We start from the raw sequence: 21,712 nt of genomic DNA on the forward strand, positions 1-21,712 counted from the left end.
CCTCCGTGACTGGTGTGTTGCAATCTGCTTTTCTTTTCCTCCCCCTTCCCCCCCCCTTCCCGGGTCCTGCCTTTGCCTGGACTAGGATGGGAAGGACCTAGCCTCTACCTGGGCTAGGACAAGAAAATCAGTCTCTCCCTTTGTGCTCACTCACTTCGTCCGGTCACCGGCCAGGTCCCTCGCGGGATGCTGGAAACGCGGATAGAAGGACTCCGCTCTTGCTTCGCAGCAAAGGCCACGTCTCATTCAGACAAACACACAGTCATCCCCACCAAACCAGACAGATACTCACAGTCCGATGCTCCTGTCTGGGTCTTCGTGCACAAGAATTACAGGTGATATTGCCGCGGTCTTCCGGGGAGATTTTCCTTGCTCAGTCTATATGGTGCGGTACGTCGATGGGTCCCGAGAATCACTGACGAACCGGGGCCACAGCAGTGGGGCGCCTCCCCGAAATCGCAGTGCCTCTCAGGGCTCCAAGGACGTCCCGGGTTTCGGCACCAAATTGTTATAAATGAGAGACAAAAGTCTCGATATTCAGCAAAATTTTGGATTGCTTTATTTGATATAGAAAGAGCAAGCAGCGCGCTGGGGAACGCGAGGGGTCACTGCCCACTCCACGCTCCACCGAACCTTGGTTTGCAGCCTCTTCTTATACTGTGGGTTCTCGTTGTTCACAAATTCACAAAGCCTTTGGGTGATAATTAGTCACAGATAGCCATCCGGTCCTTGTAGATGACCACCAGAGAAGTTCTGGGAGTCTGGTTTTTGGGATAGGCAGTATTGATCAGACAAAGGCAGGAAGGGCTTTTTGGGAAGTCTGATTTCGCAAGCTGGTAGGCGATACAACTTATTTGAAAAACATAACATAATATAACATAATGTAATGTAACAGAATACAACATAATATAACATAACAAGGTGATTTTAAACAGAATTATTCAATCATATAATTTCCTTTATCTAGTGTCCATGCTTCACTTCAGAGCTTAGTATTCGGGTTTATGCAAACCCCAATGCTTTTGTGATTAACACGAATCTTTTATCAATTGTCACAATATACATAGTAATAAAAAAGTGAAATTAAGAGGCTTTCAGGTAAACATATGGGAAAAGGAATAACAAATTTATAATTCAGAGGGAAGGGGGTCATATTCTCGATTTCAAGGGAGGTTCCCACTTCCCTTGGCAGACACCTGTCTTTAAAACCAAGAGATATGGTCATCGCCATGACCGGCAGAGGAATCTCAGCTCTGGTGCCTGGATCACCTCCTCCCCCTCCTTCTTCACTGACCTTGGTGTCTCCATGTTGTTTCCCTCACATTTTCTCACCTCCTCCTCTTCTCTGCTTAGAAGAAAACAGTGTCCCCCTTTGTTCTGATGTTCTTCTTAAATATGTTATCACAGAGGCGTTACCATCATCTCTCATTGCGCCAGGCTTGGCTAGCAGCATGTCCATCTTCAGAGCCATCAGAGATTGGCTGTGCTGGACATGGTGGAAGCTTCTAGCAGCCTCTCAGAGAAGTCACCTCTGTGGCCGCCCGCTACCAAAAACCAGGCTGTGCCAAACCAACACATCATTGTAGGTCACTTCCAACTAAAATATTCTATTTGAAATGTATGGTTTGCTGATGGTCAAAATCAAGTTGTGGAGGTGTGATAGGTTGACTTGGGAAGAAGAAACTCAGAGAGAGGTTCTCTCTAAGAGAATTTCCTCTGTGGGGGTTGGGACACCTGCAACAGCCAACTAGAGAAAGTTAGTTCGCTCCGTGAACACACATTTTGAAGGAGGTAATCCGGAACTGAGTCTCTTTGTCTTTCCGGCGGCTGAGCGGGTAATATCAACCCGATTTCCCCCCCCTCCCCCGCTTGGGAAACGTTTTCAAACGAGGGGACCCGATGGCCGGGGGGAGAAAAAGTTCTGTGATAAGACCTTGACGGCTTCCTCCTCCACAGGACTGCGGCTCTGGCGTGGGGGGCGGGGCCCGGCTCCTGCTGCAGTCGGACGGGCCGGGCCTGCCCAGGTGGCCATGAGCAGTGTGGGGCTGCAGCCCAGCCCCAGAAAGGCTGATTAACACCTCAGCCGCCCCCCCCAGCGCAGCCTGAGCCTGGCTCAACTCCTGTAGTTGTGTTAAACTTTAACTCTTTAGTGCTCAGATAAGATTTGCAAAACTTCCGGCCTTTTCTTTGAATATGAAAGGGAATAAGAAGATTTCTGAAATCAGTGATGTAAGAGCTAAGTTTTTAAGATGGAAGGAGAATGAGAAGATGCTGAAATGGCTGAAAATATTTTTGTAAAATTGTAGGGATGAACTGATGTACTGAATATTCCTACAAATCATGGAAAAAGACATCTGGGGATGGAAATGTTCCATTTAATAGATGATTTGACTAAAGAGCACCTGTGTTAAGAATCTTTGCCTTGAGGAAAAAGGGGATTTCGGTTTTTTTGAAGATGAAGCCTGAACAGAGAGAAAGGAAATGAAGAGAACCTTTGCTGTCGAACATTTCATTCTTAAAAGTAATACCCCATGAGACAGACATGGTCTACATCTACAGCTTTGGGAAGGCTGTGAAGTTTGGAGGAGTGCCATGGTTGCAGGTTCCCCAGGCGGATGCACATCGTGAAAAATAAAACCACAAGAGGACTGTCTTCTTCCTTCTTGTGGAAAAATCCCTACAGCTTCAACAAAAGGAAGCTTCTGTCTCCAGAAGTGAACTGAAAAATACTAAATTGGGGACTGACCGAAGTATTTGTTGTATGTTTGTTTTGCTGTTATGAAGATTGGGAGAAGGAAGGAAGGAGTGATCTGAAAAAATCTTATGCTGAATTTGTTTTTTTCCTTCTCTTTGTTTGTGTAGTTAATAAATTTTTTTTTATACTCTCTCAAGTTTTAGACCTGCCTTGCTCTTTTGCTCCTGGTTCTGTCTCACAACAGAAAAAATAAGTTTATTTAAATTGGCAAATCAAAACAAAGACATTAATTTGGTGCATTGGCTGGGAAATCGAAATTAAACCAAGACAGGAGGAAAGAAAGCATAAAGGGTTTGAAGAGCAGAGATATATGTACTCTTTAAATATAGATGAACTGTCTACAATCTGAAGAAAGTAAAGATAAGTAGTTAGTCTTACTGGTCAGAATTCTTAATCTACTAATATTTGTATTTTATGAGTTGTGGGCTTTTGGTAGGGGATGTATATGTATAACTTTCCATTTTATGCTCAATATACTTATGACTTAATCAGCAGTTGTTCAGAGTGCAAAAACTACATTTGGCATAGGCGCTGAAAAAAAGCAGTCTGTGGTGGAAAAAATTTCATTCATTTTCATAATATATAGAAATGAATGATTTAGCAGTTTGTGACTACTGTAAAAGACTATGTGACAGCAGAAAAAAAACCCTGATATACTTAATTTACTTTAACCTGTTATTCACTAGACATTCAGATGTCACCTCTAGTTTTACTGACATATTTAGAGAAATTATCTGAGCAAGAAATTCACGTTATTTATAAATTATTTTATTGAATTTATGTATTATCACTTTTTAATGTGCATGCTTGATATCTTTTCTGGTGTACATTAATCTCTACAAAACAATATATTTTTTGTGAACTCAAAATCTTTATGTAGAAGTCACAGAAGAAGTTTCATTGGACAGTCCAGTGAGGGATCCAGTACTTGCATCAGAACCTACTCCTGGAATCACTCTTGTAACACCTACTGTATTAGTAGCTCCCAGAATGGAATTGAAAAGTGTAACAGCCCCTGTGATTTTTGATAGCAGAGAAGAGGTACTGAGAAAATTTTTAAGTTCTATTTTGATGACTTTGGAAACATCTTTGTGCGTGGCACATGTTTGCTATTTGCAGGTTTTGTTTTTTTTAATGCAGTTCCTAACTACAGGAACATTCTTTGTTAAAGGGAAGTATGCAAGTGTTGGAGCAGACCTCTCCCTAGGGGTAGAAATAAGCCAAGACAGACTCTTGTTTACCAACACAGAAAGAGTCCTGGTTTATCCTTTTTACTGATTATCCATCCTGACTCCAACTAATCACAGACTTTAACTACAGTAACTTCCACCACAGGTTTCCTTTGCAGACTCTGAAGGCAGGTTATTTCTTGCTGGAATATGACTGCAAGTATTTTCCTTGCTGCCTCTGACTGCAAGCTTTCACCTAGCTCAACCCTGACTCCACACATCCACTACAGGGTCTAACAGCAGACACAGACTGACCTCACAGCATTCCTTCAGCACCTTCTTCCTCAGGGCTCCTCTGCCTTCCCAATCCCTTGGCCAACCAACCCACCCCTTTTATCATGCTTATCTTTATTAGTCACAGCTGTGACCCATCAAGGGCCAGGCTATTTTTTGGTAATTAGTACAACCATGATTTATCAGAGGCAAGGTTGCCTGTAATCTCTTCTTCTAGACCTACACAAGAGAAAAACTATTCTGTTTATTTTGTGTTTAATATATATTTGACTTATCAAATCGCATGTGTTCATTGCTTAGGTGATGAGAGATCTGTAGTATGTGGAGTAACATGCTCCATTCCTACAGGATAGGTATTGCAAAAGTGTGTGAAGAGAACAAGTGTTGAGCTATGTGTTAAAGATGTGTATTAATTCATACTAGCATGTTACAGGTTTTAACTCAGATTTCTGAAGCTGCTGTTAATAAGGAAATTGAGGAAACTGTTGTTAGCATTATTCTGCATACTAACAAACAAATAAGGCTGTTCATAGTTTCACCACTTCATTTGCTATTTACATTTGTTATTCTTTTCAAAGTCTGTGCATTGTCAAATACTATTTATTCTAGAATATGCTTCTAGAAAATGTCACTGATGAGTGAGGTGTGGCAAATAAGACTGGCTTGGGACTTGATGGCTGCTTTCCCAGATTCCCTAAGTTGATATTTTATTCAAATTTTTTTTTCCTTCTCAGCCTTGGCACGCTGTTCTGTCATGGTCTTTCTTAACTACTTCTGTTCTATTAAACTTATGTATATTGCACAGAAGATTAGGAAATTTTGTTATCACACAGCTCAGGCAAGTATCTGAAAATTCTATAGATGTTCCTTTCCTCATCCCCAACTCTTCAACCTCAGATATCATTAATAATGAGGAATATATATATCTTTTGATTAGAACCTTATAGAAACATTGCAAGTGAGAGCATTTTTTAACCTCTATGCCTGCTGGGATTGGAGGAGATAAAATGAGCATTTCCCCAAGATAAATGTTTACTAAAGCTCTGAGGCCAACAAGTCTGAAGAAGTTGCCACACTAAAATATTTTCAGGAAGACTCGAAATTAAAAACCAAGATGTGAAATTATGTTCACTTTAAATTGGATGGTAGATCTAGAAGAGCTTTTTAGTCATTGAGACACACTGACTTTTCCTTCACATATATCCTTATCTTTGTACCAGTATGTAGCATGAATGCACATTAACTTATTAAATATGACATACATTTTTTCTAGATTGAAGAGGAAGCAAACGGAGATTTGTTTCATATAGAAATCAGTGTATCAGACCCAGAGAAAATTGATAAGTTACTTGAACCTATTAATGTTAGTCTGTCTTACCTCTCAGAGACTTCTGAAATGCTAGTATAATTCCTTTTTTCAGTTATCTTTTGATGTTTTTAACATGCAAATAAAAAGCTATTTAATGTGTATTTTGGGAAAAAAAGTGTGTGGAGGAATTAAAATAACTTACCTGAAGTATTTTAATTTTATTGCAGGGGATGGCATGAATGCTTATATGGCTTACAGAGTAACAACAAAGGTAACTAGTGCAGCAAATATATTTGCAAATAACTTTATATCACAGCTGAGTAAATGTATCATTAAGTCATATCTGAAATGACTCTTTTTTTTTAGACATCCCTTTCCATGTTTCACAAAAATGAATTCTCTGTTAAAAGAAGATTCAGCGATTTCCTTGCCTTGCACAGCAAATTAGCAATGAAGTACATGTATATTGGTTACATTGTGCCTCCTGCTCCAGAAAAAAGTATTGTAGGTAAGTCTACTTTCTGTAAGGTTGAATGTATGCATGTAATTTCAGTACTATAATATAAATGAAATATTTTAATACCAATTGTGTTTGTACAATAAATATACGTGGAATTTGGTAAAATGGTGGGACTTCCTGTTATGTAAGCAAGCTCTGGGTGTGACTTAAGGTCTTAGTGTAGAGACTTTCTTTGGCTATGGATAAGTTGGGATTACTCAGAGACTGTTGAACCTTTCTCCAAAGACCACAAGGCTCCCACTTTAAACTTGGACTGCTAACCCTTCATTTCTTGGGTGGTATTTAGTCCCATCTAAAAGTATATAGTCCACATGTTTATAATTTTGTAGAGAAGGAAAAATATAGTTATCTAGGCTGATTTAAAATGAGGCATCTTGAAGCAGAGAGCTGACAAAACAGATGAAAGTAGATGACATGCATTTACACCACTCACATGTTTATTGTATTTTACTTTTTAAGTCTGATGTCTTAATATGAAATGTCCTGCTGTCGTGATTTAACTCTGGTAGGCAGCTAAGCACCAGACAGCTGCTCACTCGCTTCCCCTGACGAGAATCAAAAGGGTAAGAGTGAAAAAACTTGTGGGTTTAGATGATAAATACAATAAAAAAAAGAAGGGAAAAAACCTAACATGTAAATAAAACCAAAACCTAGATAAACAAGTGGTGCAAAAAAACCAAATTGCTTGCTACCATATGACCAATGCCCAGCCAGTCCCCGAGTAGCAGCAGCCCTGGAAGCACACACCCCACCCCACCTCCTCACCCGTATTTATTACTAAGTGATGTCATGTGGTACAGAATATCCCTTTGGTCAGTTGGGGTCAGCTGTCCCAGCTGTGTCCCCTCCCAACTTCTTGTGCACCCCCAGCCTATTCACTGGCAGGGCAGTGTGTAACAGCGGAGGCCTTGACATTGTGTAAGCCTTGCTCAGCAATAACTAAAACATCTCTGTGTTATCAACACTGTTTTCATCACAAATTCAAAACGTAGCACCATATGAACTGCAATGAAGAAAATTGACTCCATCCTAACCAAACTCAGTACAATCTCCACCCCTTATTTCATACTGTTTACATCATGCTCAGGTCCCACACTATCCCATTCATAATTAACTACCACCACCCTTCCCACCCTTTGCTATACACACAGATATCATTTCCTTAGTCTATGGGCCATCCCTGTAAAATGTCCATAAAATGGCAATAAAAATGTCTGTTGAGTTCATTTACTCTATGACTTTGGGGTCTGGCTGTTATGGCGGTCACTTAGGGCAGGCGGGATGGTGTGTTGTGTTGGAATGTTGTGTAACAAAACCAGCTCCAGTTGCATCACTGCTGTACTTGCCTGCTTTCTCATGAGATTCATGCTTCATTGGTTTGTGTGATTCCTGCTGTAATATCTTTGATATATGGAAGCCCCAGAAGTGGTGACATACAGTATCATAAAACACTGGCATCATACAGCAAGCCCACAACAGAGGACTTGTCCTGGTTTAGGGCAAATTTGGGAGAAAACCTCCAAAGGCCCCTCCCCCACCCAGGAAGCAAACCCAAGCAGCTCCTCCCCCAACCGGTTCGAGAAGAAATTTCCACAAAGAGAAGTGGAAAAAACCTGTTTATTGAACAGGCAAAGCACTGCCCAGCACAAAAAAAATTAACAATACTGAACAACAACCTCTCGCTGCTCTGAAGGGATGACAAATTCACAAAGTCTCTCTCCTGTGAGTGGTAGCTCAGCTCAGTCTGGTATCAGTCCCTCCGGCGCTGGAAAATGCTGCTGCCCAGGCCAGGCCCTGATGAGCTGCAGGTACAAGCTCCTGGTGCTCCCCCTGGGTCCCCAGTCCAGAGCAGGTTCAAATAATTCCAGGAAAAAAGGGAAAAAAAACCTTCCGGGGAACTTCTCTGCTTCAGTTAGTCAAAAACTAACTAAAAGCAAAGGAGAGCTCTCTCCTGCTGTCCACCACAGTGACATAGTCCAGGAGGACGAGAGGATGGAACTCCTATCTCTATGTTTTGAAAACAACCGCCTCAGACATTCCACCACTTCTCCCCTACTTCACTCTCAAATCCAGCCTTAAAGGTACAAAACTTGTTTCTGGGCTAAACAGACAAATGGGGATACAATTCAACATGACAAAGTCACCCCAGGACAGGGCTCTTCCAAGGGCCAGGCAGGGTAGATAGATGTTTAATCTTCTCCATACCCAAGGCAGTTATACTAAAAGCCCACCTTGAAGTACCCTCTCCTGAGATAATCTATGCCAAGGATGCATGTACCTTCCTGGCCAGTCACAATAGGATGCTTTTGCCACTCATTCTCAATTAGGCTTACCTTAGCCTCCAACACAGACAGTTGTTTGGATTCCCCTATCACTCCAGAAATACAGATGGGTTGTGCTCCTTTGTAACCTGATGACATTAGGGTACATTGTACACTGGGGTCAGCCACAGCCTTATACTCCTTTGAGTCTGGTGTGCAAGGCCACTAAACCTACACAGTCCAGTAAACCCAGTTGTTGCTTTCCTTCAACTGGCTGGAGGCAGGGCCCATTTTTTCTGGTCAGAATATTTATTACTTGATTTTTGTAACTGCAAACCAGAAGTCCCTTCATCAGGGTTAGAACTAAGATCAGCCCTTCTACTCTGCCCAATAGAAACTGAAGCAGTGATTTTCCTCTGGACATCTTTTGGCTATTGTGATCAAAACAGACTTGACTTGAAGTATTTGACTTAAGTTTAAGAATTAATTACTGATTTGGGTATTGGGGTGTCATGGTTTAGGAATGGTATTCCCCAATTTAATGCTCCCACCGAAACCGCACCAGCACTTGTTTCCTCTCCCCCTCCAGTTGGAAGCAAAAAAAGCAAAGATCGTGGGTTGAGAGAAGAACAATTTACTGGAAACAGCAATGAGATAAGAAAATTAAAAGTAACAGCAACAATACTAATAACAAAAGTGTACAAAGAGAGGGCGATTTCATGCAAAATACTCACCAAGCCCAGGAGAATAAAAAACAGTAGTGGATAAACCCTCTGCCCAACACGCTTTCCCTTGACTGGAAAGGAGCACCCTTTCTTCTCAGAAGCAAGCGAGAGTCCCTTTTCCCCGCTATATATATATATATATATATATATATATATATACACACAAGCACAGGTATTCTTTCCATAGCCAATGGCCATCCCTCCAAGATGTCTGATGAGTTCATTTAAGCCATGACTATGGGTTCTAGATCTCCTAAATATCTTTCAGGGCAGGAGGGCTGGTATGCTGTCAGCTGGTTGCAAGCTGTATCACGGGCTCATGATGATGTAACTGGAGCAGTCCATATTCATTGTCTGTTGTAGTTATAACAAACAGTGGCAGTGTCATTCAGCAACCAATATTACACAATTCAATATTACAGACTGTTCTCACCCAAAAATCAAATCTCCTTGAGGTACACATCATGTTTCCCCATCCCTCTGATATGCAGAAAAGACTCTATAACTCGCAGGAAATGAGAGTTATAAAGTAGGTATGTATTTATTCAGCGCTGAGGTGCACGGGGATAATTCCTCCCAAAGCATGCACACCGAAACTTCCAACTACTGTTCTATTTATTCCCTAAAAGCCTAGGATTTCACAATACACCTAACACATTGTCCTGGTTTAGGGCAAAATTGGGGGAAAACCTCTGGAAGGAGCCCCCAGACAGCAAACCCCATGACTCCTCCCCCCCACCACCGGGTTCGGGAAGAATTTCCTCAGAGAAGAGTGGAAAAAAACCCTGTTTATTTAACAAGCGAAACACTCTCCAGCACAGAAAAAACAACACCAGCTGACAAAAAAATCTTTCACCGTTCTGAAGGGATGACAAACTCAGAGACTCTCTCCGGCAAGTGGTCACCCAGTTATCGGTCTCTGGTGCTGGGGAATGACTGCTGCAGGTCACAGAATGCAGACTGCCGGTGTTTCTTGGTGTTTCCCAGGTCCCCGTCCAGAACAGGTTCTGATGGTATCCAGGAAAGGGGGGCGGGGGGGGGGGTGTGGGAAAAACAGTCCAGGGAAAAAGTTGGACTGCCTAGCTGAACTAACTAATAAGCAAAAGCAAGGGCAAAGCAAAGGAAAGAAAAAGAGGCAGAAGCGAGCAAGCAGGCAAGCAAGGCAAGCAAGCAAGCAAGCAGAGCTAAAACCCCCCCTAAACACAGACCATGGGGGAGGTGAGCTGGCTGATAACAAGACAAAACAAAGCTTCACTTTCAGAGTCAGTCCTGAAAGTACAGGACATAATACCAAACATGATCAGAACACACGATTGGAGATACAAACACCATAACATCACCCTAGGACATTCCACCCCTTATCTCCATATCGTGAACATACTAAACAGCATGTAAAAACTTCATCAAGTAAAAATTTCCATCTTTCACTTACTCAGACACATTGTCTCCCATCTCACTTGCTCAAACGTTCGACACTTACACATTTGTTGTGCTGCGTTGTTTAATGTTAATTTTCCTTCTGTGCTGATAGTTCGTCCCAGTTTCTTTCCCCTAAGTTAAGTACATAATGGTTTTTCCCTTTCCTGCCTTTGTCCTAGTCAGTCATCCTAAACCCCTCCCCTTTATCTGGAACCTTCCCTGCCCCTCACCCTAAACCCTGCCCCACTGGATGTCAATCCTTTGTAGCCCCTCCCTTTGTTCTAGAAGTTTCTGTGTCAAGCATTCCCTTTTGTATTCATGATTGGTTATATTGTATGTATCCCCACCCTCGGTTTACCTTATTGGCTCAATGTACCCCTTTCCCCGCCTTCTGTACCTCCCCCCGTTAACCGTTATTGGCCAGAGTTTTGTGCCCTCCCCTTGCTCCTCCCCCATACTTAAGCCTGTGTAGAACCCCTCAAAAGGCCTTTTGCGGTTCCCTCTCCCAACCTCCGGACCTGTTACCTCTTCCTTCAATAAATCCCTTACCCCAGCACCGTAAAAAGTCTCTCCTGCGCCTCTTTGTCCCTCCCTGACGACTCGCCCAGGCGTAGCTGTTGCTACACCTCTTCTGCGGCTCCCAGAGTGGTGCCAGGGAGGGGCCACTCACCGACGCAGGCTTCCCGGAGCTAGCCGGTAGCCCAGGTGAGGTGGGCAGTGGGTGGAAGAAACGTCACGCATTTCCTTCTGTCTCATGCTGCCTCACCCCACAATCAGATCTCCCTGAGGTACACATCGTGTTGTTCCATCTCTCTGCATTATCCACCGTGTACAACCTAGTCCTTGAGCAAAGACAATCCCACGAATGGGTTTGTCTGTACTCGAGGCAGAATTGATCCAAATTGCCTTCCCTAACAAACCTCTGACATGTGCCACTGGGACTTTGTCTCCATCTACTATATTCAGGGACTCAGACTGGGCAGGGCCTGCTCGGTTGGTGGGACCTCATGTGTTAACTAACCAAGTGGCCTTTGCTAAATGCTGCTCCCAGTTTTTGAAAGATCCCCCACCCAATGCTCTCAAGGTGGTTTTTAACAGTCCATTGTACCTTTCCACTTTCCCTGGAGCTGGTGCATGGTAGGGGATATGGTACACCCACTCAATGCCGTGTTCCCTAGCCCAGGTGTTGATAAGGCTATTCTTGAAATGAGTCCCATTGTCTGACTCAATCCTCTCAGGGGCACCAGGCCTCCAAAGGACCTGCTTTTCAAGGCCCAGGATGGTGTTATGGGCTGTAGCATGAGACACAGGGTAGGTTTCCAACCATCCCGTGGTGGCTTCTACCATGGTGAGCATGTAGCGCTTGCCTTGGCGTGTCTGGGGCAGTGTGATGTAATCAATCTGCCAGGCCTCCCCATACTTGTACTTGGACCACTGCCCACCATACCAGAGGGGCTTCACCTGCTTGGCCTGCTTGATGGCAGCACACGTCTCACAGTCATGGATAACTTGAGAAATACTGTCCATGGTTAGATCTACCCCTCGGTCTCGTGCCCACTTATAGGTGGCATCTCTACCCTGGTGGCCTGAGGCATCATGGGCCCATCGTGCTAGGAACAACTCTCCCTTGTGCTGCCAGTCTAAATCTATCTGCGACACCTCTATCTGTGCAGCCTGATCTACCTGCTCATTGTGTCGGTGTTCCTCATTAGCCCGACTCTTGGGGACATGGGCATCTACATGACGGACTTTCACAGGCAGCTTCTCTATCCGGGTAGCCATGTCTTTCCACTCTTCGGCAGCCCAAATTGGTTTTCCTCTATGCTGCCAGTTAGCCTCGTTCCATCTCTCCAGCCATCCCCACAGAGCATTGGCTACCATCCATGAATCAGTGTAAAGGTAAAGCTTTGGCCACTTCTCTCTTTCTGCAATGTCTAGGGCCAGGTGAACCGCTTTGAGTTCAGCAAGTTGACTGGATCCACCCTCTCCTTCAGTGGCCTCTGCGACCCATCGTGTGGGGCTCCATACGGCTTCTTTCCACTTCCGGTTCATCCCCACGATGCGGCAGGAACCATCAGTGAAAAGAACATAGCATGTTTCATCTGCTGGCAGTTGGTTATACGGTGGGGCTTCTTCGGCCCGGGTCACTTGTTCCTGTTCCTCTTCGTCGGCAAGACCAAAGTCTTCCCCTTCCGGCCAGTTGGTAATTATCTCCAAAATCCCAGGGCGATTCGGGTTTCCAATACAGGTGCGTTGCGTGAAGATGGCAATCCATTTGCTCCATGTAGCGTCAGTGGCATGGTGGGTTGAGGGAACCTTTCCTTTAAACGTCCACCCCAGCACTGGCAGTCGGGGTGCATGGAGGAGTTGTGTTTCCGTGCCAACCACCTCTGAGGCAGCTTGAACCCCTTCATAGGCGGCCAAGATCTCCCTCTCCGTTGGAGTATAGTTGGCCTCGGACCCTCTGTAGCTTTGACTCCAGAACCCCAGTGGTCGGCCTCGCGTCTCACCAGGCACCTTCTGCCAAAGGCTCCAGGACAGACCATGGTTCCCGGCTGCAGAGTAGAGCACGTTCTTCACATCTGGCCCCGTCCTGACTGGGCCAAGGGCTACTGCATGAGCAATTTCCTGCTTTATCTGGGCAAAGGCTTGTTGCTGCTCAGGGCCCCAATGGAAATCGTTCTTCTTGCGGGTAACCAGGTAAAGAGGGCTCACGATCTGACTGTACTCAGGAATGTGCATTCTCCAAAAACCTATGGCGCCTAAGAAAGCTTGGCTCTCCTTCTTGTTGGTTGGTGGGGACATAGCTGTGATTTTGTTGATGACATCAGTAGGAATCTGACGCCGTCCATCTTGCCACTTCACTCCCAGGAACTGGATCTCTCGAGCAGGTCCCTTAACTTTACTCTTCTTGATGGCGAAGCCGACTTCCAGGAGGATTCGGATGATTTTCTCTCCTTTCTCAAACACTTCTGCTGCTGTGTTCCCCCACACAATGATATCATCAATATATTGTAAATGTTCTGGAGCCTCACCCTTTTCTAGTGTAGTCTGGATCAGTCCATGGCAGATGGTAGGACTGTGCTTCCACCCCTGGGGCAGTCGATTCCAGGTGTACTGCACTCCCCTCCACGTAAAGGCGAACTGAGGCCTGCACTCTGCTGCCAGAGGAATGGAGAAAAATGCATTGGTGATATCGATAGTGGCGTACCACTTGTCTGCCTTGGACTCCAGCTCGTACTGCAGTTCCAGCATGTCCAGAACAGCAGCGCTCAGTGGTGGAGTCACTTCATTCAATGCACGATAGTCCACAGTTAATCTCCATTCTCCTTCAGATTTACGTACAGGCCAGATGGGGCTGTTGAAGGGTGAGTGGGTTTTGCTGACCACCCCTTGGCTCTCCAGCTCACGGATCATTTTATGGATGGGAACCACAGCATCTCGAGTTGTTCTGTATTGTCGGCGATGCACTATGGAAGTGGCAATTGGTACCTTTTGCTCTTCTCCCTTCAGAAGTCCTACTGTAGTTGGATTCTCAGACAGTCCAGGCAAGGTGTTCAATTGCTGGATGCCCTCTGTCACCGCAGTTGCTATCCCAAATGCCCACCTGAATCCTTTTGGGTCTTTAAAATACCCCCTTTGGAGGTAATCTATGCCCAAAATGCAAGGGGCCTCTGGGCCAGTCACAATAGGATGTTTTTTCCATTCATGTCCAGTCAAGCTCACATCAGCTTCCACCAAGGTAAAGTCCTGTGATCCACCTGTCACACCAGCAATAGAGACAGATTCTGCCCCCACATATCTTGATGGGACTAACGTGCATTGTGCACCAGTATCAACCAAAGCTTTATACTTTTGTGGTTCCGATGTGCCGGGCCAATGAATCCAAACAGTCCAGAAAACACGACTTTCACTCGCCTCTCCCTGGCTAGAGGCAGGGCCCCTCTAAGCCTGTTTATCCTTCTTTCCTTGGTCATATGTCTTAGAGGTTCCTTCAAGGGGATTGGACATATCATCCTCATCATCATACTTGGCAGCTTGGCTACGGGCAACTGGACCTGCTCTCCTTTTGGTGGAACTTCCTCTTTGAGTCTTGCCTTCCTTCAATTCACGCACCCGTTGTGCCAGAGCAACAGTAGATTTTCCATCCCATCTCCTCATGTTTTCTCTGCAATCACGTAGGAAGAACCACAGCTCGGCTCGTGGGGTGTACCTACTCTCCCCATCAGGGGAACGTCTGCGTTGGATACCAGGGCCTCTAATTTGTACTGCTGAGATTTGGAGAAGATTCTCCTTAATCTCCTCCCTGAGTCTTTTATGATTCTCCTCTATCTTGTCTTCTAATTTCTGCAGACGTGTTTCCACTGCTGCTATCCTGGCATGTGTTGGGCCATGCACGGCATCTGCATATGCTCAGAGCTTCTTTGCCATATCGAGCATGGTCTCATCCCTCTCATCCCGCTTCATTATTGCTAAAGCAGAAGCATATTCATGGGGCCCAAGCCGTACAAGTTTTCGCCACATCACAGATGTACACGGTACCAAGTCCGGATTCCTAGTTGTTATGTCATCTGAGAAGATAATCTCTGCCACTGCCATTTCTCTCAGGCGTTGGATCCCTTGTTCTATCGTCTTCCAGTGGGTCTGCTGCATATAAAGATCATCTGCACACAGGTATCTTTGTGCTACACTGTCCAGGACCCGTGCCCAGAGGCTGTGAGGGTTAGGCCCCCTCATCGTTCCTTGGTCAATGACAGGATCATGTGACAGGGATCCCAAATGCCTGGCTTCAGTGCCGTCCAGATTTGTAGCCTTGCCTGCAGCATCCCAAAGACGGACCAACCAACTAATTATAGACTCATCAGGTCGTCGGGTGTAATCCTTTCTTAGGCCACGGAGGTCCTTTAGGGAAAAGGACTCAATATTGGCCTCTGATCTTGTACCAGTTGCTTTGACTCCTGGTCTTATGTCAGGAGGCATTGAGGGTCCTTCTCCTGCATCATCATCATCGTCGTCCGCTGGTCGATCGGTCTAGTCTGTGCACTTTCCACTTCTCATGCTAGTAGCAACAGCCATTGGTTGAGGCTTACTGACTGGTTTAGCTGCTGGCTTAGGCTCACTGTCTGGTTTAGCTGCTGGCCTCGAGCCTGGGGTGTTGGCTGCAGCCTGAGTGACTGGGATAGTGGCTGATTTATCTCCCTGTCCCCCTTCCTCTGTCTGCTGCCCTACAGTATCTAGCAGGGTATGATAAGCATATGCCAGGGCCCAGCTCACTGCAATGATCTTCTTCTCCTTAGAATTATCATGGCACTTCTCTTTCAGGTACTTTGCCACCTCAGCTGGGTTCTGAATTTGTTCACATGGAAAATCCCAGGCTGTAGGGTCAGAAAATTCCTTTAAGATTTGGCCCATATCCTCGCATTTCCCACACCACTCAGGATTTCTCACGCCTGGCTCTACTCTGGGGTCAGGGGTCTCATCAGCCCCTCTAGAAATCTCAGCTCTCATTCTAGAGAAACTGCAGACTGTATAGAGAAAGCTTTCCATATTAAACACCAGAAAGATGGTCTCTTTAACATTCAGGGGAAACTGAACATTCTCTAATAAGGATGTAACAAATTCAGAGGAGAAGAAGGAAAACAAAGGCTGAAAAGCCTCATCCCCTGCTTCTCCTCTAACAAACTGGGTGCACAACCATAACCATGAACCATACATTCCTGGAACAGACTCCAGCACCTTTATAAATCTCCTGCAGGCCATTACAACCAAGCCTAGCCCGATGGATATTCTGGTCAGTGCCCCTCTGCTACAGAAACTACGTATTAGGGACAATACCGGAGCTATTTCTGGATAAGAAAATAAACCTAAGGACCATAGAGATATTAAGACCTCAAAAAACCCTAGGGACCAGAAACACATGCAGGCCTCCACCCCAAAAGACATGAATACCAACAACATAGCCAATAACTGCTCTATACCAACACAAAGTAATTTGAACCAAATTATTATTAGAACAAGTTTTTTTTCCACTTTCTCAAGACCCGATATGGGCGCCAAAATATTTGTCCTGGTTTAGGGCAAAATTGGGGGAAAACCTCTGGAAGGAGCCCCCAGACAGGAAACCCCCACGACTCCTCCCCCCCACCACCAGGTTCAGGAAGAATTTCCTCAGAGAAGAGTGGAAAAAAACCCTGTTTATTTAACAAGCGAAACACTCCCCAGCACAGAAAAAACAACACCAGCTGACAAAAAATCTTTCACCGTTCTGAAGGGATGACAAACTCAGAGACTCTCTCCGGCAAGTGGTCGCCCGGTTATCAGTCTCCAGCGCTGGGAATGACTGCTGCAGGTCACAGAATGCAGACTGCCGGTGTTTCTTGGTGTTTCCCAGGTCCCCGTCCAGAACAGGTTCTGATGGTATCCAGGAAAGGGGGGCGGGGCGGGGGGGGTGGGAAAAAACAGTCCAGGGAAAAAGTTGGACTGCCTAGCTGAACTAACTAATAAGCAAGAGCAAGGGTAAAGTGAAGGAAAGAAAAAGAGGCAGAAGCGAGCAAGCAGGCAAGCAAGCAAGCAAGCAAGCAGAGCTAAAACCCCCCCTAAACACAGACCATGGGGGAGGTGAGCTGGCTGATAACAAGACAAAACAAAGCTTCACCTTCAGAGTCAGTCCTGAAAGCACAGGACATAATACCAAACATAAACAGAACACACGATTGGAGATACAAACACCATAACATCACCCTAGGACACACATATTCATGTCCTTGCCCCACCTACTCTCGCTTCGTATTCAAATGAACCAAAAGTCCTCTTGCGCTTGCCCTTCCCCAATTCAGGGGTCGTCGGGGGTCTCTGATGAAGGCTTCCAAACTCTTCATCGCACTTGAACTTTTCAACTTTGTCTCTGGAGCATGCATCTTAGCCATTTGGGCACATTCCAGACCTTGAGATTAGTTCTTGCTGGTTTAGGGTTTTGGATTTATCACTTATCACTGGTAGCCTTGCACCCCTCACCCTGTTTGCAAGTCCTGGCTCCATTTATCACAAAGCAGTCTGCCTCTCCTCCCGATTTTTGCAATCATAGTAAATGTCAGGCATTCACTATTGCCTTGGTTTTTGATGAACTATTCCTTACTTTTCAATTCCCTGTCTCACCTCTGCAATACCTACCAAGTGCACCCAGGTCCTTGAGAAAAACAATCCCATGGATGGGTTTGTCTTTGCTTGAGGTGGGACTCATCTAAACTTTCTTCCCTAACTCATTTCTCATATGCACCAAGGGGACTTTATCCCCTTCTACCATACATGATGGTTTTGATTGGGCAGAGCCAGCTCGATTGGTAGAGCCTCTAGTGTTAAATAACCAGGTGGCCTTTGCTAAATGTAGATTCCAATGTTTGAAGGTCACACCACCCATTGTTTTCAATGTGGTTTTTAATAGTTCGTTGTACCATTCAATTTTCCTAGAGGGTAGTGCATGATAGGTGTCTTGGTTTAGGGCAAATTTGGGAGGAAACTTCCAAATGGGTCCCTCTAGAAAGCAGATTCAAGTAGCCCCTCCCCCTACTGGTTCAGGAAAAAGATTTCCTTGGGGAAAGGTGGGAAAAAACTGTTTATTCAACAAGCAAAGTATTCACAAGCATAAAAACTTGAATAATAATAAACAATAAAACCTCTCACTGTTCTGAAGAGATGGAAAATTCAGAAAGTCCTTGTCAGGGGGTGTAGCTTGGCTTGCTCAGTCTCTTATCAGTCTCCCTGGCACCGGAAAATGCCGTGTCCCAGGCCCCAGTGGGCCACAGATGTGAGCTCCTGGTGTTTTTCTGGGTTTTCAGTCCAGAACAGGTTTGAACAGTTCCAAAAAAAAGAAAAATCCACAGTCCGGGGAATTTCTCTGCCTCAGCTAGCTGAAAAAAAACCTAAAAAGCAAAGGAGAGCTCTCTCCCGCTGTCTGTCCATGCTGCAGACAACACAGTTCACGAGAGAAAAAATGCGAGGGAGCAAGTGCAGTTCCTGAAAACAAACTGCATGCTTCTTCTCTCCCCCTTCACTCTCAGAACCACTTAAACCTGCAGAACTTAATATCCAGCAGAAACAGAACAGACGATTTGGGATACAAACATCATAAAGTCACCCCAGCACAATAGGGAATATATACCCACTCAATATCATGCTCTCTGGCCCAGGTGTCCATGAGGCTATTTTTGAAATGAGTCCCATTGTCCAAGTTTATTCTTTCTGGGGTTCAATGTCGCCACAGGACTTGCTTTTCGAGGCCCAGGATGGTGTTCCAGACAGTGGTGTGAGGCACAGTGTACATCTCCAGCCGTCCAGTGGTTGTTTCCACCACTGTAAGCACGTAGCTCTTGCCTTGGTGGGTTTCTGTGAGTGTGATGTATCAATCTGCCAGGTCTCCCCATGTTTATATATATTTTTACCATTGTCCACCATACCAGGGTGGCTTTACCCGCTTAGGCCTGCTTGATTGCAGCACATTTCACAGTTAAGGATAACCTGGGAGATGGTGTCCATGGTTAAGTCCCCCCCTTCAATCACAAGCCTATCTGTATGTTGCATCTCTTCCCTGATGACCTGAGTCAACATGGGCCCACTGATCCAGAAATAATTCACCCTTATATTGTCAGTCTAGATCCATCTGAGACACTTGAATCCTGGCAGCTTGATCCACCTCTCTGTTGTTCCGATGTTCTTCAGTAGCCCAACTCTTAGGTACATGTGTGTCTACATGACATACTTTTACAGCCAACTTCTCTATCCAGGCAGCAGTGTCTTGCCACAATTCAGTAGCCCAGATGGGTTTCCCTCTGCATTGCCAATTTATCTTTTTCCATCAATCTCCCCCCCCCAAGCATTTGTTACCATCTACGAGTCAGTGTAAAGCTAGAGCACTGGCCATTTCTCTCGTTCAGCCATATCTAAAGCCAGCTAGATGGCTTTCAGCTCAGGCTTTCAACCTGACTTGATCCACCTTGTCCCTCAACAGTTTCTGCGACTTGCCACGTAAGACTTCATACAGCAGCTTTCCATTTTCAATGTAGCCCTACAATATGGCAGGAATCATCAGTGAACAGGGCATATTGTCTTTCACTATCCGGTAGCTCATTATATGGTGGCGTTTCCTCAGCACATGTCATGTTTCCCTCCTCTGATGAAGATGATAGACTGAAATTTTCACCTTTGGGCCAGTTCATGATGACTTCAAAGCTCCCTGGGCTACTGGGCTTTTTTATTTGAGCTTGCTGTGTGACCAGCAAGACCCACTTACTCCACGTAGCATCAGTGGCATTTATGTGGAGGGGACTTTGCCTTTGAACATCCAGCCCAGAACTGGCAGCCGAGGTGCCAGGAGGAGCCGTGCTTTGGTGCCGATTACTTCTGAAGCAGCTCAAACCCCTTTCCTAAGATGCCAATATCTCTTTTCAGTTGAGGTGTGTCCTGGTTGCGGGGGAGGGGGGGCAGTTTAGCGCAGTGTGGGTGCATCTAAACTGTTATTCTATACCACTTACATTATTGCTGGGAGGCACGGTGTTGGGATGAAAATGAGCCCACCCCACAGAAGTGGGTGCCATTTTTGTCTCTCTCTCCAGGGGAGGGACTGTTGGGATCAGCCCCTGTGGACTGGGGTCCCTCTGCTGCCTCACCAGTCTCCTTTCCAGTTTTTTATGGAGCAGGGCTACAGGACATGGTGCTTAAGGGAAAACAGCTGAATCATTAAAAAACCGGTATAATCACGGACAAAGACCCTCTAACTAATTAAAGTTAGAAAGTGGTATGTTTATTCACCGGCGGGCAGCACGGGAGTCACCTCCGAAAGGCGTGACCGCCCCGAACAAGGTTCTTTGCCCTCTATTTATTCCCCAAGATCTTACATACAATACATATGCATAACCCCAGCACCTCCCATCCTCATCCCATATTAAAATGAGCCCATTAGTCCTTCACGTGTGTGCAGTTCTTCTCTTGAATTGGGTCGGTGGTCTCGAAATGGGTCAGTGGTCTCGAAGGATGAAGTCAGGAGAGTCTTCATCAGGTCTCGGTGACCCTCTGGCACGATCCAAGGCCCCTTGCTTCATGGTTAGCAGTTTACTTATTTTACGTTCTTTTGTACGTAAATTTATAATAGCAGATAATTATACCAATTAGCTCTAGCCTAAGCATCTAGTAATTATTAACCTACCATTTACCTACCTAACTTACATCTTGTTGCGTTCCCTAGATACATTGTAAATGGTACATCCCGTGACCCCTGCTATGCCCTGTATCTTGGTCCCTCTCCCCTCCTGGCCACACAGAGCTGGCTGGGATCCAATTTCTCCCCGCCCCCCCTTTCCAGACCCTAGAAAAGGTCAGGACCCGCTGACCTCGCTCTCTTTTCCCGCACTCTCTTTCCCGCACTCTTTCCCGCATTTTTTCCCCCACTCTTTTCCCGCATCTCTTTTTTCCCCAGATCTCTTATCCCGCTCTTTCTTTTTCCCCCCTTTTTTCTCTTCCCCCGTTCTCTTTTTCCCCCCCACGCTTTTACCCTGTTCTTCCCCCTCTTTTCTCTCTCTTCCCCCGCTCTTTTCCCTTCCCTTTTCACTCACTACCCACGAGAAATAAACCTGTAACTTTATCAGGGGAAAGAGCCTCTTTTGATATCTTATCTACGTCTTTGTGGCTAAGGCCCAGAGGAATATCATCCCAACACCTGAGCTAGACCGGTGGAAGGTGAAAGACTCTGTTATAGGCCGAGAAAAAGCCGTAACAGTTGGCGCCCCACGTGCGTGTTTCTTTAAAGCACCCACGTTTCGCTGTGATCCCTAATTTCGGGATTCGACCAGCATAGGAGCTGATCAACTAGCTAAAATTTCTTTAAGCTGCATTTTGTGCAGTTCGAAGACTTTTCAGCACGAACCGGCAGCCTGTCAATCCCAGACAGGTCGGTTCACGACATAGATCCACTACCGTGTACACAGACGTGTCTGCCTGCAAGAGAAAAGGTGAGTTAAGCGTCCCTTTCCGGCGGGTGGTTCCCGGAGCTCCGCGGGGGGGTCTCACCGGTGGCATTTTGCCGGCCCGGAGCCGTCCTCGGAAGGACAGGCGGCGCGGGCGTGTTTGCAGCGTGCGCGGGGCTCGGAAGCCCTCGGCCACGTGGTGCGGCGCGGGGGCTGGGGGGGGCTGGACGCGGCCACCCCAGGCGCGGCACAGCAGGCAGGCAGCTTTGATCGGTTTCAAAGCTGCGGCACAGGGGAGTTTTTTT

General features: G+C 45.7%; 2 protein-coding genes across 2 annotated transcripts in view; one reads left to right on the forward strand and one right to left on the reverse strand.

The window, feature by feature from the left end:
* LOC148220137 (sorting nexin-2-like) overlaps positions 1–21,712 on the forward strand; it is a 165,761-nt gene that overhangs the window by 51,940 nt on the left and 92,109 nt on the right. The window contains exons 3-4 of the mRNA XM_088155791.1: positions 5,755–5,798; positions 5,894–6,035. Coding sequence (XP_088011917.1) covers positions 5,755–5,798; positions 5,894–6,035 — 186 coding nt within the window. The remainder of the gene's footprint in view (positions 1–5,754; positions 5,799–5,893; positions 6,036–21,712) is intronic.
* Positions 19,415–21,712, reverse strand: part of LOC148220138 (uncharacterized) — a 44,454-nt gene continuing 42,156 nt past the window's right edge. Inside the window, exon 5 of the mRNA XM_088155757.1 lies at positions 19,415–19,513. Within this exon, the coding sequence (XP_088011883.1) occupies positions 19,415–19,513 (99 nt within the window). The remainder of the gene's footprint in view (positions 19,514–21,712) is intronic.

The sequence above is a fragment of the Sturnus vulgaris genome, chromosome W (assembly GCF_052056855.1).
Source record: "Sturnus vulgaris isolate bStuVul1 chromosome W, bStuVul1.hap1, whole genome shotgun sequence".
In the NCBI taxonomy this organism is placed as follows: Eukaryota; Metazoa; Chordata; class Aves; order Passeriformes; family Sturnidae; genus Sturnus; species Sturnus vulgaris.